A 14,686-nucleotide genomic window follows, 5' to 3' on the forward strand; every position below is an offset into this window, starting at 1 on the left:
TTGTCGTAAGCATTTTTCTGCATATTTTCTTGTGGGACACTATGAACATAACGTGTATAAACTTATCATCTCATCATCTCTCTGTTTAAGAATTGTCATTCTGTGTTTAACATTTAATGAAACAATAGAAATATAAAATAAATCTCACCATCCTTTCCCTACCCCTCCTCCAACTTCCAAAATTAAAGGTTATTTAGAACTGACTCTTACAGAATTGAGTTGTTACTCAATTTAAATTAATAGAGTTTATAGAACTTTGATCTAGAAAGAACCATAGCTATCATAACTCCCTCACTTTTCATACAGATATGTGGATAGACATGCATAGTTTACAAGTATAGGAGGACCATTATAATTTTCATATATCGCAGAACAAAAGCTCTAAGAAAGGTATATCAGTATTTTGGTTGACAAAAGTTGACAGAACCTGAAGTAAAGGAAGATTGGCCATAGGTCCAATTGGGAAGTTGGTGAAATTTGCCTTGATTCCTGTTGTTGTCATTGTGGCTCTTCACTAATACTTTCGCATTAAATTATGAGGTTACCCTTCACAAAATTATTTTAAAGTTATAAATCAGAGGCTCTCATGAGAATATCTATCTAATGATAGAATTCTGTACACTGGAATCTGGGGTGAGTGATAAATATTGTAGATGCCAAAATCCCTCATGTCATAACATAGATTTCATTATCTATTCTTCAGGCTGATCCCAAAGGCAACAGAATTCATAGTCACAAGATGTAGCTTCACGTCCTACACACTTTACAAAAAGATGGAAAAATAAATCTTATGTCTTTACAAGATAAAAAACAAAATATAACCTAGAGATGAATAATCTAGTGAAATGCCTTGCTTAAGCTTAAGAATTAAGGATATGGGGAAGAATTTTTTTTTTTTTATGGTTATCATTAAATAGGAAAAAATTACTAAACAAGGTTGTAGTTTTGTTTTTCTCTGGAAACCTTTACAAGGAAGGCAAATTACCTTTCTTGGACTTTTTAGATATAGTTTTACCTGAAGGTAGTCTTGAACAATATATCAAACATATTAAGGTATGGCAAAGCAAAGATCACAGCTCATTCATGCCTTTTCTTCCTATGGTGGGACTGTGATTTGCTCTGGTGAAGAGTATTGAAGAGATCATGGATCAACTGAAATAAAGAAGTGCAAGGAATACTGAAATTATTTACAGAAGACCCATATTTAAGTGCCCCCACTTCTGACTAGGTGCTAATAATTATCCAGACTTGGAACACTCTCCCTTTCATCTCACCCAATGACTTCCCTGCCCTCCTTCAGGTCATAGCTTTTCTCAGTCTTCCTTGGTTTTAGTGCCCTCCCTTTGAGAAAACCTCGCCCCTGCCTTATTCCTTGGTAGATATTGTTCATACCTAGTCATAAGGCCCAGAGCTTTTGCCTTTCTTGTCTCTAATGCTAAGAATGCCATGGCCTGGCACCCAGTAGGCATTTAATAAATGTACCTGACAGATTCTCTAGCTGTGACACTGTTATTTGCTGTCTCTCTGATCTGTACAAGTCATTTTCCCTTTCTTGGCTTCATCTATTATACAAAGAGATTGGACTAGATGATTTTCAAGGTCTCTTACAACTCTCATCTAATTCTGTCCTTTCTAATTTGATTATTCTATGAAAAGCTCAAGTCAAGTATGTGGCAGGCATAGCTGCATACCTCCCCAACATCTTTAAATGGTAGAGATGCTAGAAGCAGTTTATCAATATATGTATCTTTTCTAATGACTTTTGAAATGCAAAAGCCTCCCCATTTAGATTGACATAATATATTCTATCAAGTACGTATGCATAAATTATATGAAAACTCTAGGTAGGGATGGCAACTCTTACATTATAGCATATTTGACTTGTACAGTTTATTTTCCTTTTTTTCATTTATTCAAGTAGTTTTAATAAAAAATGATTAACCATAGAATTCTAGGTTTAGAACTAGAAGAGAACATCATGGTTACCTAATCTATTCTCCTCAGTCTATGGATGAGGGGACTGAGGCCCAGAGAGATTAAGTTAAGAAGTTAAGGGGGCAGCTAAGTGGCGCAGTGAGTAGAGCACCGGCCTTGGAGTCAGGAGGACCCGAGTTCAAATGTGACCTCAGACACTTGACACATGTACTAGCTGTGTGACCTTGGGCAAGTCACTTAACCCCAATTGCCCTGCCCCCCAAAAAAGCAAACCAAAAAAAAAAAGAAGTTAAGGCAGTTGGGTGGTACACTGGATAGACCTCTAGGCCTGGAAACCCAAGATTAAATCCAACCTCAGACACTTAATGGCTATATAGCCTTGGTCAAGTCACTTAATCTCTGTTTGCTTCAGTTTTCTTGATTGTAAAATAGAGATAATAGTAACAGCACCTACCTCTCAGGGTTGTTAGAATCAGGTGAGATAATAATTGTGAAGTGTTTAGCCCAGGGCCTGGAACATAGTAAGCACTATATAAATGTTAGCTATTTCAGGGGATACAACCTCTATAGGATGGAAAGCATTTATCAAGTACTTACTGTGTGCCAGACCCTGTGCTAAGTGCTTTGCAAATATTATCAAGATAGTCCCTGCTCTCAAGCAGCTCACATTCTAATCGAAGGAGACAACACATAAAGGGGAGCTTATGTTAATTTTCAGTTCATGTTAGATGGAAAGGCCAGGTGTTACTTAGGTTTTGAAAGGAAAGTGACAGGGCCCTGAGAACCTTGAGGAATGATGGCAGGACAGTTGGTCTTCTACTTAGAGGAAAGTAGGTCCAAGGGTTGTAGTGGCATGGGGTGAAGGATCCTTCCACTGAGGGAAGGCGAGAACTGTGTCTGATGGGAACTGAGCAGTAGGGCAGTGGAAGTTGGGTTGGAGCAGTCTGTGGTTCCCTCAAGTGACAGTAGGTGATGCTGGTCTGTGGATGGGCAGGAAAAGCTCAGCAGCTTTTATATATACATACATATACAAGTCTATGCAAATATATACTAAATAAATCTAAGGTCATTTCCAGGGGCAGGGAGTAAAGGCACTAGTGTAGTTCATGGTAGAGCAGGAAGGGTCTAATGCAGTAGATGCCATATGAGTTGATCTTTAAAAAACAAAGAAAACCTTAGGGATTCTAAGCATAAATGAGGAGGGAGTACTTTCAGAAAGGGGAAACACTCTGTGCAAAGGCACAGAAATTGACGTTGAAGTGTTACTTGTGAGGAGTAGCAAGAAAACCAGTTTGGCTGTTCCATATAGTCTCTGGAACAATGGAGGGATCGTCCACAATGAGAATTTCTCATGAGGATGAAACCCTAATGAATATCCTGACTGCATCACACAACTAAAGTTCCATTTGCTTGGAATGTAGAGTAGCTAGGTGGTGAGATGCATAGAGACCTGGAGTCAGGCAGACTCATATTCCTGAGTTCAAATCTGGCCTCAAACATTTACTAGCTGTGTCACCCGAGGGAGGGGGGGAAGTCACTTAACCCTGTTTGCCTCAGTTTCCTCATCTGTAAAATGAGCTGGAGAAGGAAGTGGCAAACCGCTCAGTGTCTTTGCAAAGAAAACCCCAAATGGGATCACAAAGAGTCGAACACAACTGAAATGCCTGAATAACAACAAAGAGTACTTTAAGGGGAATGATGTGAAATAAAGTTGGTAAGATAGGGTAGAGCCATCTTAAGGAAGACGGAGAAGTTTGTATTTTCTCCTTTGAGCAGTACTAAGCCATTAAAGGTTTTTCAGTAAGGAAGTGACACGGTCAGAACAGTCAGTCAGTCAAAAAGAGTCTGCTGTCTCTAGGTATCTGTGTATTAGGAAGTTTATTTTGGCAGTTGTGTTAAGGATAAGTTGTTGATGAGAAAGACCTGAGGCAAGGAGACAGGTTAGGGAGGTTGCTAAAATATTCAAAGCAAGAGATAAAGAGGGAACAAACCAGGCTGGTAGCAAGTAAGTAGAGGTATATGTCTGGACGTGAGTGATGTCGTGGAGATACACTTGACTAGATTTGGTAAATGATAGCATGTGGGTATGTGAGAGAGGGAGAAGTGAAAGATTTCAGACCTAGGAAGATGTAATGGAAAGAGTGCTAGAGTGGGAATCTGGAAGAAATAGATTCAAATCCTGCTTCCAACACTTACTTGGCTATGGAACCAGGGGCAAGTTGCTTCACCTCTGAACCTCAGTTTCCTCCACTATAAATGGATGTGGTACCTACCTCATAGGATTGTTATGAAGATCAAAAGAAATAATGGGTATAAAGTACTTTATAAATCTTAAAACATCATTTAAACACCAGTTATTGTTATGTGTTGAACCTTGAGATCTTGGGAATAGTTATTGGATTAGTACCAGGTGGTTTTACTAGTAGTCATAGCATTAGGAGTGATTCATGGGGTTAAGGTTTAAAATGCCTTTGTTTTCCTTTTTTTTTTTTGCACAACTGAGCAATGTTTGGCATGATTCAAACAGCTAGTGTTTTCTTACATTTGTTCACCAGAGTATCTACTAATAAACTAACTGCTTATTTAAATTACCCACATTGAACATAAGTAGATGTACACTAATAATTAGCTTACTAGAAAGTTTAGAGCAAGAAGCAAAGTTTCCTCTGTTTTTCGTGCCAATACAATACATGCCACCCCAAAGCATTTATTAAAAATTGTATCTGGAAATAAAGTTAAATCTGTTTAAAACAAAAGCAGGTAAAGAAAAGAGAATTGGAAAGGCTACCCTTTTTACTTCTCCCATGTATTCTTTAAAAATGTCTTTTTAAGGCAATATTTGATTTGGATTTATAATTTTAAAATAAATCCTGTATATACACAGACGTACACAAGTGCTTAAATATCTTAGAAATCAAACTTACTTAAAAACATATAATAAAAGAAAGTTTTATTAGGAGAATCAGACAAAAAATAGCCAACCTCCCCCTTTCGCCCCAAACTTAGATGAGGTCCTAAACAATAAAGCTAAATTCTCTTAATGTACAAATTTATTTTAGATTTTTTAAGAGCATTTCATGGTTTCTAGATCTAAAAAATCATTGATTTCTAGATTTCAAGCATGTTGATGAATAGTTACTGCAAGACAAATAGTTACTAGGATTATACTAGAGATGGAGCAGCATTCTTGTATAATGGAAAGAGTATTGGCCTTATTATCAAAAGAAACTTTTCAGATCCTACTCCTGACACTTACTAGCAGTCTCACCTCTGGCAACTTAGCCACCTAACCTCCGTAAGCCTCAATGTCTTCCTTTGTTAGAAGAGGATCACTGGATGGTAGTAAGGATCCAATGATATAATGGAGAGAAAGCACATTTTAAGCCTCAGTGGGCTTTATAAATGTCAACTATTATTGTTTTTAATCTCATTCTTCTAATTTTTTTTTCCAGTGGGGCACAGATAGAAATATTAGGCACAAATCAATATCCTGCTATTATTATTGTATATTGAATGTTCTATGAACTTCATCTCACAGGATTATAAAGTAGCTGCTTTTCAGTGGAATATTATTATCATTAATACTAATATATATATATATATTTTTTAGAATGAAAAATAAAGATATTCAACATTAAACAACATTGTAAACTACCAGAGAAAAGAACTCATATAAATTTGTATAGTGGTGACTTTTTTTTCCATTTCTTTAGTTTCAAAAATAAAAATAAATTGTTTCCATATAAATTATTTTTTTTTTAAATTTCAAAACCCAAACAATTAAGTTGGGGAGTGGAGCTGTTAGAACTTATTCATAGAGAACAGGAAAATAAAGAACTGTTACTGGACAGTGGAAATAATGTTGTTTTCTTAAGTATGTTGTTCAGTTGTTTTAATCACGTCTGACTCTTCATGAACCCATTTGGGGTTTTCTTGGCAAAGATACTGGAGGGGTTCACCATTTCCTTCTCCAGCTCATTTTACAGATGAGGAAACTGAGGCAAATAGGGTTAAGTAAGTGACTTGCCCAGGGTCACAAAGCTGGTATCTGAGGCCACATTTGAACTCAGGAAGATGAGTCTTCCTCCACTGCCCTACCTAGCTGCCCTTTGCTAGGTCTAGATTTGGTAAGAAGTCTTCGGGGGCAAAACACAGCATTCTTGAGGAGAATTATGAAGTTATTGTATTATTTCCAAATGAGGAAATAAAACGACCTTAAGGGGAGACAGGGAAAACCTAAAAGTTAATGCTATAACTTTATTCAAGCCTTTTAATATTGCAGGTAGGGGGACGGTGGGGGCAGGAGGCAGGGCGGAACACAGCAAAACCTAGCTGAGAGACAAAGATTAGATTGGGTTTTGAAAGTCAGGAGCTATTTATGAGACACATTTCTCTAAGTTGAATTTTCTTTCTTTTTTTTTTAACATGGGTTACAGGCTGATTTTTTTGGGTGTATGAAGTAGTTAAAAATGTCTTTTTTATGATTGATTGGGTAAAAACACACACACCCATTTAGCTCAACCTGTATGTCTGCAAGCATAAGAATAGTCTGCATGTAGGTGGTTAGAGGAAAGACAAAAAAGGACAGGCCAGTTCTAGAGCCTGGAATTCATTGCAGCTTGTGAAAGCAGACATACACTGTTTAAAAAGTATTTCATGCATCTGCTGTGGAAGATGACCAAGTACCTACCCTGACACTTGCCTTACCTGCCCAATCATAGAGGTCTTAAAAATAAAATCTACTCTGGGTGTTATATAGATTAAAGGGTTGCAGAGGTCATTTCCAAATCTCACTTTTCCCAGTATGGCTGCTAACAGCAAAATGGACTTGTTTCATTCTACCTGCATGGATGTGGAGAGCTATGACTGAGTAATGAAATAACTTGAGCCCTTGAGAAGCTTGGGAAGGTGGTGCCAGGGGCAAAGAACCCATTTTCCCCATACACCAGTTTTTTGTTCCCCCAACTCAAGTTAGGGACTGATGAACTGATTAAATTCTGTTAACCATTCTGTATAAGATTATTATTGCAATAAGCTTTCAATATTTCAGGTGATAACGTAGTTATATAAAATAATATTTAATAAAGATTCTGGAACATGTTATTTGTGACAAGATTAGGCCTTCATATTACATTTCTCTTTATTGCCTAAGGCTCTACCTTTCACAGCATTTGTCTCCAAAAATTTCAGATTAGTCTTAATATATTTTATTGTACTGCTTGATTTTTAAAGTTTCACTCCAAAGGGGATTCTTAATATTTTATTGTTTTCTGAGTGAAGTTAACAGTTTCATTTTTTAAAATCTCCAGGTACATTCTTTTCCATAGCTCCAGATGTGGTTTTGTTGGCAAGAGGCGGCAGTTAGATGATACAATGGAGCGCAGTGGACTAGGAATCAAGAAGACCCAAGTTTAAAATCAGCTCCAAGCACTCCTTGGGACAAGTTACCTCACTGTCTTAGTCTGTTTTCTGACTTGTAAAATCAGGGGATTGTTCTCAAAGGCCTCTAAGGTCCCTTCCAGCCCTAATCTAGATCTGTTATTCACTGTGACGTATGATTCTTCTTATCCCAGCTGCAACTCCATTTCTTGGCATTCAGAACTTTAAAGGTCCAGAACTGTAGCCACAGAATCACTCCATGTTCAAAGGACCCTTGTAAATTCTGAGTTGCCCCTAGGTGTTGTTGAGTTTAGTCATAAAAAAAGCAGTGATACAGTGCCATCTACAGGCAATTGTATTTATACTTTTGCAAGATAGGAGAAACAAAAGGCTTCAGTTTGAAATGATTCTCTACTTTCTCCAGTGATTCCCACTTTTGTGGAAGACAACTTAAAGTTTAATGACTGTAAATAATGAAGAAATACTCTTTTATGTGAAATTGAATATAAGGATGTTTTCACCCCTATTATGGAAACAAGTACTGAACTAAATTGCTTCTGTAGTCCCCTTTCTAAAATATCATCAGCTCTTTTTGGCTAGAGTTCTCCTTTATAATTCTGTGAGACATATTAAAAATATTTAACTTATTTCATTAAATTAAAGTTTAAAAAGCTAGGAAATATCTTTGTATCAATGGTTCATTAATTGATCTAGACTTTGTTTTTCTTCATAAACCTGAAAAAAAATTTTCTGTGTTGTCCCATCTATCCTGGTTTTTATTGATATCAGAATTCTAACCTATGTGTGTATTGGTTTTTCTTTTTCAGATATCTTTCTGACCTTCATGCTGATGGAGACCCTTCTTGGCAGTGTATTGGAGCACAGCATAAGTGGATTCTTCAGCTCATGCACAGTTGCAAAGAGAGCTATGTAAAAGACTTAAAAGGCAAGTTTATTCCTTCTCTAATTAGTAACTCATTCAGTGGTGTCCATTGAGTGGTCTTTAGAGTGCTTAATTATTCAGGGGACTACTATCCACTTTTCATTATCCAGTTTTCTTCTGCCCAAGCTGTTTTATCCTGATTAGCTCTTGGAAAAACAAGAGAATGGAAGATAAAAAAAGTGAAACCTTAATCTGTTAAATATTGTGACTTATTAATAACTGATAAAGATATGATAGAAAATTGAAACTTATGGTTCAAAGTTAGATTTTAAATAAGTTCATGAAACCGATATCATTGCCCTCTTTTATTAGAGATAATGAAAAGTTAGAGGCCATATTTTGTGGTAGAATAGAGGGATGGGATTGAAACTTCTAACACACCTACTAGTCACTTAATGTCATTTTGTGCTTTAGGCAGCTCTCTGAAGTCATAGATAAATTGCAATCTGTGTTTGTTAAAGAATTTCCCACACCAGGGAAATCGCATGTGCTTGTTGTAATAGAAAATTTAATGTTTATGACAAATCCCCTGTTTTATAGGTGAGGAAACTGAAGCTTAGTGAAATTAAGTGGTTGGCCTAAGGTAATCAGCTAGTGACCAGATTACAAGTCACATGATCCTCAGTGTAATACTCTTCCCAGTAAGGCTTAAATCATGTATGTTATTGAAAGAGGAAGCATTCATTTTGTCTCAAGTTTATTTTGTTTCTTTGAAGATAAATCTCTGATTAAGAATATCAATAGCTTATAGAATTTACACTCAAAAGGATAAAAATAAGCTTGCTTATTAACAGAATATGTATTACAACTTGCTTAATAACAAAATATGTTACTGTTGACTTTTCTCATACTAATTGCAAATCTCTTGTTGTGAACATCTTTAAAACATGTCAAGTTTTTATCTAGTTGTCAGATCCTATGGATATGTATAGAATGTATACTGTTATTGATGTAGGCATCACCTCAAAGTAAACCAGAATTATAATTTATGTTCGTTGATTTATTGCATTATGCTTTAGCATATTATACTTAGCAAACATAGTTTTAGCATCTACTGTGGAGCCTAGTGCCATGCTCATTGTTGTGAGCAATGTAAATAAACATACGGTATATGGCATCTTTTTATAAAGAGTTTGCAGACTTTTTGAGGAGATGAGGTAGACAAGTGTGAAAAATTGATAGCATAGGAGGACAATTCAGGAAATTTATGATAAAATTTCAAATGAGTGTTCCTGTGGCACTTAATTACAATGTAAAACTTTTGTTATGGATATACTTTTGATAGTTAAAACTCAAACATCATTTCACTTGTTAACTCATCAAAATCATTGCCATCCTCATTCCTTCCATTAGTGTTTTTGTAGGCCTGTTTTACCAATTGTGTTCGAGAAGGGTGGAGAAGGAAGGATTTGGCCCAATCAAAGTGACCCATGGACTACAATTACTTGAAAATTATTCTATTCTAATTATTTCTAGAGGTCAGTTAAAGTTTGTAGGATAAAACCTTTCATGCTAATTAGTGGAGATGTACGTTTTTTATAAGACAAATTCTTTCCTTCGGTTTTAATACTAATCTCATATATTTATCCCAAAAGGTTAGATATTAGTTAGTGTGGATACATGACCTTTATTTATATCTTCTTATTATCCCTTCAACACTAGCACTTCTGATGCCAGCAGAAAGAGTATTCTGGTTTATTGGACCCACAGATAGCTTTCTAACATAACCATAATTTTTGCTTCCCTATAAATTAGTTTATAAATTTTACATATTTATAAACTGGTATTTTGTAATAGGGAATAAAAGGAAACATGTCTATGTTCAGAGCTCCCCACCAAAGTCCTATGCCTCATGATAGCATGGAAGTTACCCTGAGTTCTTGAAGGGTATTCTAGCAAAGTACAAGTTATAGCATGTCTTACCAGACTAGAAGGGCTTCAAGGACAAGCCTGAAGACAGGCCATATATCTGACATTCCAGGACCAAGTTGGCTGTGTTCCATGTTATTACGTGAAGGGTGGCTACCAGGGGAGGAAATTATTTTGTCCACAACAACTTACAGGAAATTATCTACTAACACCAAATAAACTTGTGATCTATATTGGTGGAAAGGAGAACCTGCAATAATGAAATCACATTTCCTTGAAGTATTTAAATATGGGATAGGTGCTGTGCTCATTGTTGAGGGAGCTTCAAAGCTAAGTCAGTCTATCATCATTTATTCAGCGCCTACTTTGTGCCAGGCACTATACTAAGGCTGAGAGAGAGGCAAAAAATAGACATTGCTCTTGAGGAGCTCAAAATCTTTTTAGTTTTTTGCACTCCCTAGTATTTAATTTTTTTTTCCCCAATTACATGTAAAGATAGTTTTCAACATTCATTTTTGTAAGATTTCAAATTCCAAATTTTCCTCCTTCCCCCCTCTCCAAGGCAGCAAGCAATCTGATATAGGTTATACATGTACAATCATATTAAACATATTTCCACATTAGTCATGTTGTGAAAGAAAAATCAGAACAAAAGGGAAAAATCGTGAGAGAAAAAAAATGAAAATAGTATGCCTTGATCTGCATTCAGATAGTTCTTTCTCTGGATGTGGATAGCATTTTCCATGGAATTGTCTTAGGTAATTATATTGCTCAGAAGAGCTAAGTCTGTCATCGCTGATGAAAGTGGGTATCATTAGATTGAGGAGTACATGTTGGGGTATAAAGTGTAAGAAGACTAAAAGAGAGGCTGGTTGTGAAAGACTTTGAACAACAGAGGATTTTGGTTTTGATCCTAGAGGTGATAGTGATCCACTGGAATTTATTGAGTAGGGCAGATGACTTTTTTGGAACTGTGTTTTAGGATGGAGGATAGATTGGAATGGAGGGAGAGAAGATGACAGTGGAGAGTTGAACTGGCTCATCGAGGGTTCAGGATGGGGAAAGGAGGAGAATATGGCTAATACAAAGGTGATTGAAGGCTTGGGGAAAATTGAGGTGTCAAGGGTTTTGAGTTCATGGTGCGGATGAAGAATGAGGTTTGGTATTAGAAGTCAGAGACAGAGGTAGAAATCCAATAGATTGTGATCAGATAGAGGGATTTCAGAGTTCATGAACATGGAGGTGGTACATTTGTGGGTGATGGCAGGGGATCAAGGGTATGACTATCTTTGTGTGTGACTAAGACAAAATAGAGGAGTAGGTCACAAGGAATGAGTGGGTTCAGAAGCTAGCAGGTGGAGATTAGGGTGTTTGAGGGAGTATCAATATGTATATCCCCTTGTATGAGGGCAGGAATTGGAGAGGAGAATAAGATTGTGAGCCAGTACTGAATTCATTGAGAAAGGAAGGGGAGTGTCCTGGAGGTCTGTAGACAACAGCTATCCGGATTTTGATTGGGTGGTAGATGTAAATTGTGTAGACCTTAAAGGAGGAAAGGTTACTGAATGATAGTAGTAGGGGACAAACCTGGAAGTGGCAATGGGAAGCAAGTAGTATTCCAACTTCTGGGCCTCTACTAGTGCTATGGAGGAGAATGAAAGTGCAGCCAGTGCTGGAAAATGTGGCCTGGGAGTCTGTGTCATCCAGAGAGAGGCTGTATTATCAGGAGGGAACCAGGCCTCAGTGATAGCCAGAAGAAGGAAGAAGTGGGAAAGGAAAAGATTTAAGATGAAAGCAAGATAAATAAAATATGGTCTTTGCCTTCAGGCAGCAAAAAGAGTAATAGACACAGTGAGGTATTTGTTCATTTATTTAATCATTCCTTTATTCAACAAATAAGTGTTAAAACACCTAATATACAGAGTTAATTATGCTAGGCTCTAGAGAAGATGCAGAGATAGATAGAACACTGTCCCTTTCCCTCAAGGAGATTACAATCTATTAGAAAGAGATGTACTCTATGAGTAGATAAATATAAGTTATAATCAAATAACTATGTAAAACAAAATGTTGTATAGTCAGGGAGGGATGTATACTCAGAAGACTTGCACACAAATAATTATGATAGATATGTGCATGAAAGAAATTTTTTAAAAAGAATGCCATGAGAGTTACAAGTTAGAAATCACTTCTGCATTAATTAAGGGAGGGAGGAAAGACAGTAATAGAGAAGGCTTCACGCAGGAAGTGGCATTTGACCTAACTCTTAAAGAATATACATTTTGAGCATTGGTGCTAGAGACTGGTAGAATGCTAGGACATCCCTAAAGCATCGTAAAGTTCCCACCCCTTCATTTTTTCAGATAAGAGCATCCAGTAATTAAGTGACTTGCTTAAGGTTGAATAGTTTGTAAGTAGAATAGCAAGGGCTTGAACCTAGTTTAATTTTCTTCTATTACACTGTACTGCCTCTTCTTCACAATGCCACCTCTTCTAGTTGTTGTATTGACTTAGCATTGAGACTCATCCCTGTGACCTGTGTCAGGAGTATTAGTCATGGAAGAAGTAATACTTAGAACTAATGCACATAAAGTCAGTGCAAAATAACATTTAACCGGATTAATAAAACAGACATATAAAAACACAGGGGCTAATAATTTCCTAAATGGAAGCTCCTGAAATTATCCAGACTAGAGACATCTGCCTCTGTTTTCACTCTTGGACACTAGATACTTTAATACAGTGTGATGAATAATATTGGAGAAACTCCCTATACACTTAATTTCTGTAGAAGATAGTAACAGCATACATTTATATAGACTTTTGGGATTTATAAAAATGCTCATTTCAGAGTCATAAAATGTTATTATTGGAAGGATCCTAGAGACCTGCTAGTCTAGTGCCTCATTTTACAGATGAGGAAGCTGTGGCCAAATGGGAATCCCCATCTTCATTTTATATGACTGAGGCACTATCCACATAGCAAGACTCAAACTCAGGTCCTTTGATTCTAAGTGTAATCCTCTTCCCACTATACCACACTGTGTTTTAAGATATAAAAGTGAGCGTGTTAAGGCTTTGAAAGATAAGGCACTTTACACTTACCTAGAAAGATGGATAGAAAGTAGTTTCATGGCGATTTTGGAAGAGTGAAGTGAAAGCGAGAGGAAGTTAGAAGGCATCCAGCATAGTAAAGGATGTAGTGTGGGGACTCTCCTCCTCTGCTCACTAGTGTTGAAATGTTTGGGGAACAAAATTCTTTAAATGATTCTCTAATAGGCTTTACTGCTGTTTTATATAATGTCTGGTTTTTTAATCAGTCCTGTCCATGTTCAGGGATGGCATGATAAACTTTGATGCGTACTTACCATATTTGTTTAAATTGATTTAGAACTTCCTTTATGTTACATTCTACCCACAAGTGGTTCAGAATGATAATGAACGTGTCAGAAGGCAAGTACTTGTTCACTGTGCTCACACAAGGGCTTCCCCATAATGGTAATGGCCAGCATTTTACCTTATAGCACTCCATTGGTTTTAACTCAGCACATCCAAAAACCTGTTTCCAAACTGAACAGTGGTCAAATTTTAGAAATGACAAGTTGATTTGTAAATGCTGTAACCTGAAGAAGAGACATGGACAGAATTGTTTTAAGTAAACTGCCAGACGGAACAGTGATTAAGAAATAAGACATTAAATTAAAATTTAACGGATTAAAATATTTACATGGATAAAATACTTGAAGCAGGAAAGTATTTTTTGGTATCTAAGGAAGTTGGTCATTATGAAATCTAATTAACCTGTAGAAATCAAAAAATGGCTTTATGTGGCGAGGTATTTTGTTTGGTTTGGTTTTTTAAAGAGGGAAATGTTAATTTTATTTAGTTTTTCAGTCTTCAGAGAGAATTTCTTAAGCAAAGAAAGTGATAGATTTTCACAGACAGCAGTACTCCGTTAAAAGCTGCCTTTCTCCAAGAAAGATTCTTTTGTATATGAAGCTCTGGCAGCAGAGGGTTGGGTCATAAGGTTGATATTCTCGTGAACGCTGCATTAGATCTTTCCCTAGGTTTCAATTTTAACAGTAATAATATACACTGATCCCTAGCAGATGGTGCTCTTCATATTGTAAACAGTGGACCAAAGCACTGAAGATTAGTATTGCACCTTAAACACACATTGACATTAATCACTGAATATTCCTTACCACTCTTCAGATGTATCACTGTACGTAGCCCAAATTTGATACTCTGATTTTGAGAAGGGGAGGCAGCATTACATGCAGGGTAGCATAAAAAAAAATTACCAAATATGAAGGGATTCAAATTTTGGCTTTTTTCTTCTCTTTAACTGTTAACTATTCTTCTGTTTAAGTTATACTACTTTCAGAGCAGACCTGTCCCTGTATTGTTGCTCACAGAAAAGTTTTACCACCTTTTAAGAAGTGATTTGTCTCTTAAAATTCCTGTGAAACAAGTCCAAAATTAGACTAAAGCCTCAGCTTTTCCTGCCAGGAAAAGCCTTTGGTTAACCCCCTACTGACATTCCCAAACAGGATTTTT

General features: G+C 36.5%; 1 protein-coding gene across 3 annotated transcripts in view; it reads left to right on the forward strand.

The window, feature by feature from the left end:
- Positions 1-14,686, forward strand: part of EXOC2 (exocyst complex component 2) — a 228,324-nt gene that overhangs the window by 85,510 nt on the left and 128,128 nt on the right. For all 3 annotated transcript variants that reach the window (XM_036755919.1, XM_036755909.1, XM_036755926.1), the window contains exon 11: positions 8,142-8,260. In XM_036755919.1, the coding sequence (XP_036611814.1) occupies positions 8,142-8,260 (119 nt within the window). The remainder of the gene's footprint in view (positions 1-8,141; positions 8,261-14,686) is intronic.

The sequence above is a fragment of the Trichosurus vulpecula genome, chromosome 1 (genome assembly GCF_011100635.1).
Source record: "Trichosurus vulpecula isolate mTriVul1 chromosome 1, mTriVul1.pri, whole genome shotgun sequence".
NCBI classification, from domain to species: Eukaryota; Metazoa; Chordata; class Mammalia; order Diprotodontia; family Phalangeridae; genus Trichosurus; species Trichosurus vulpecula.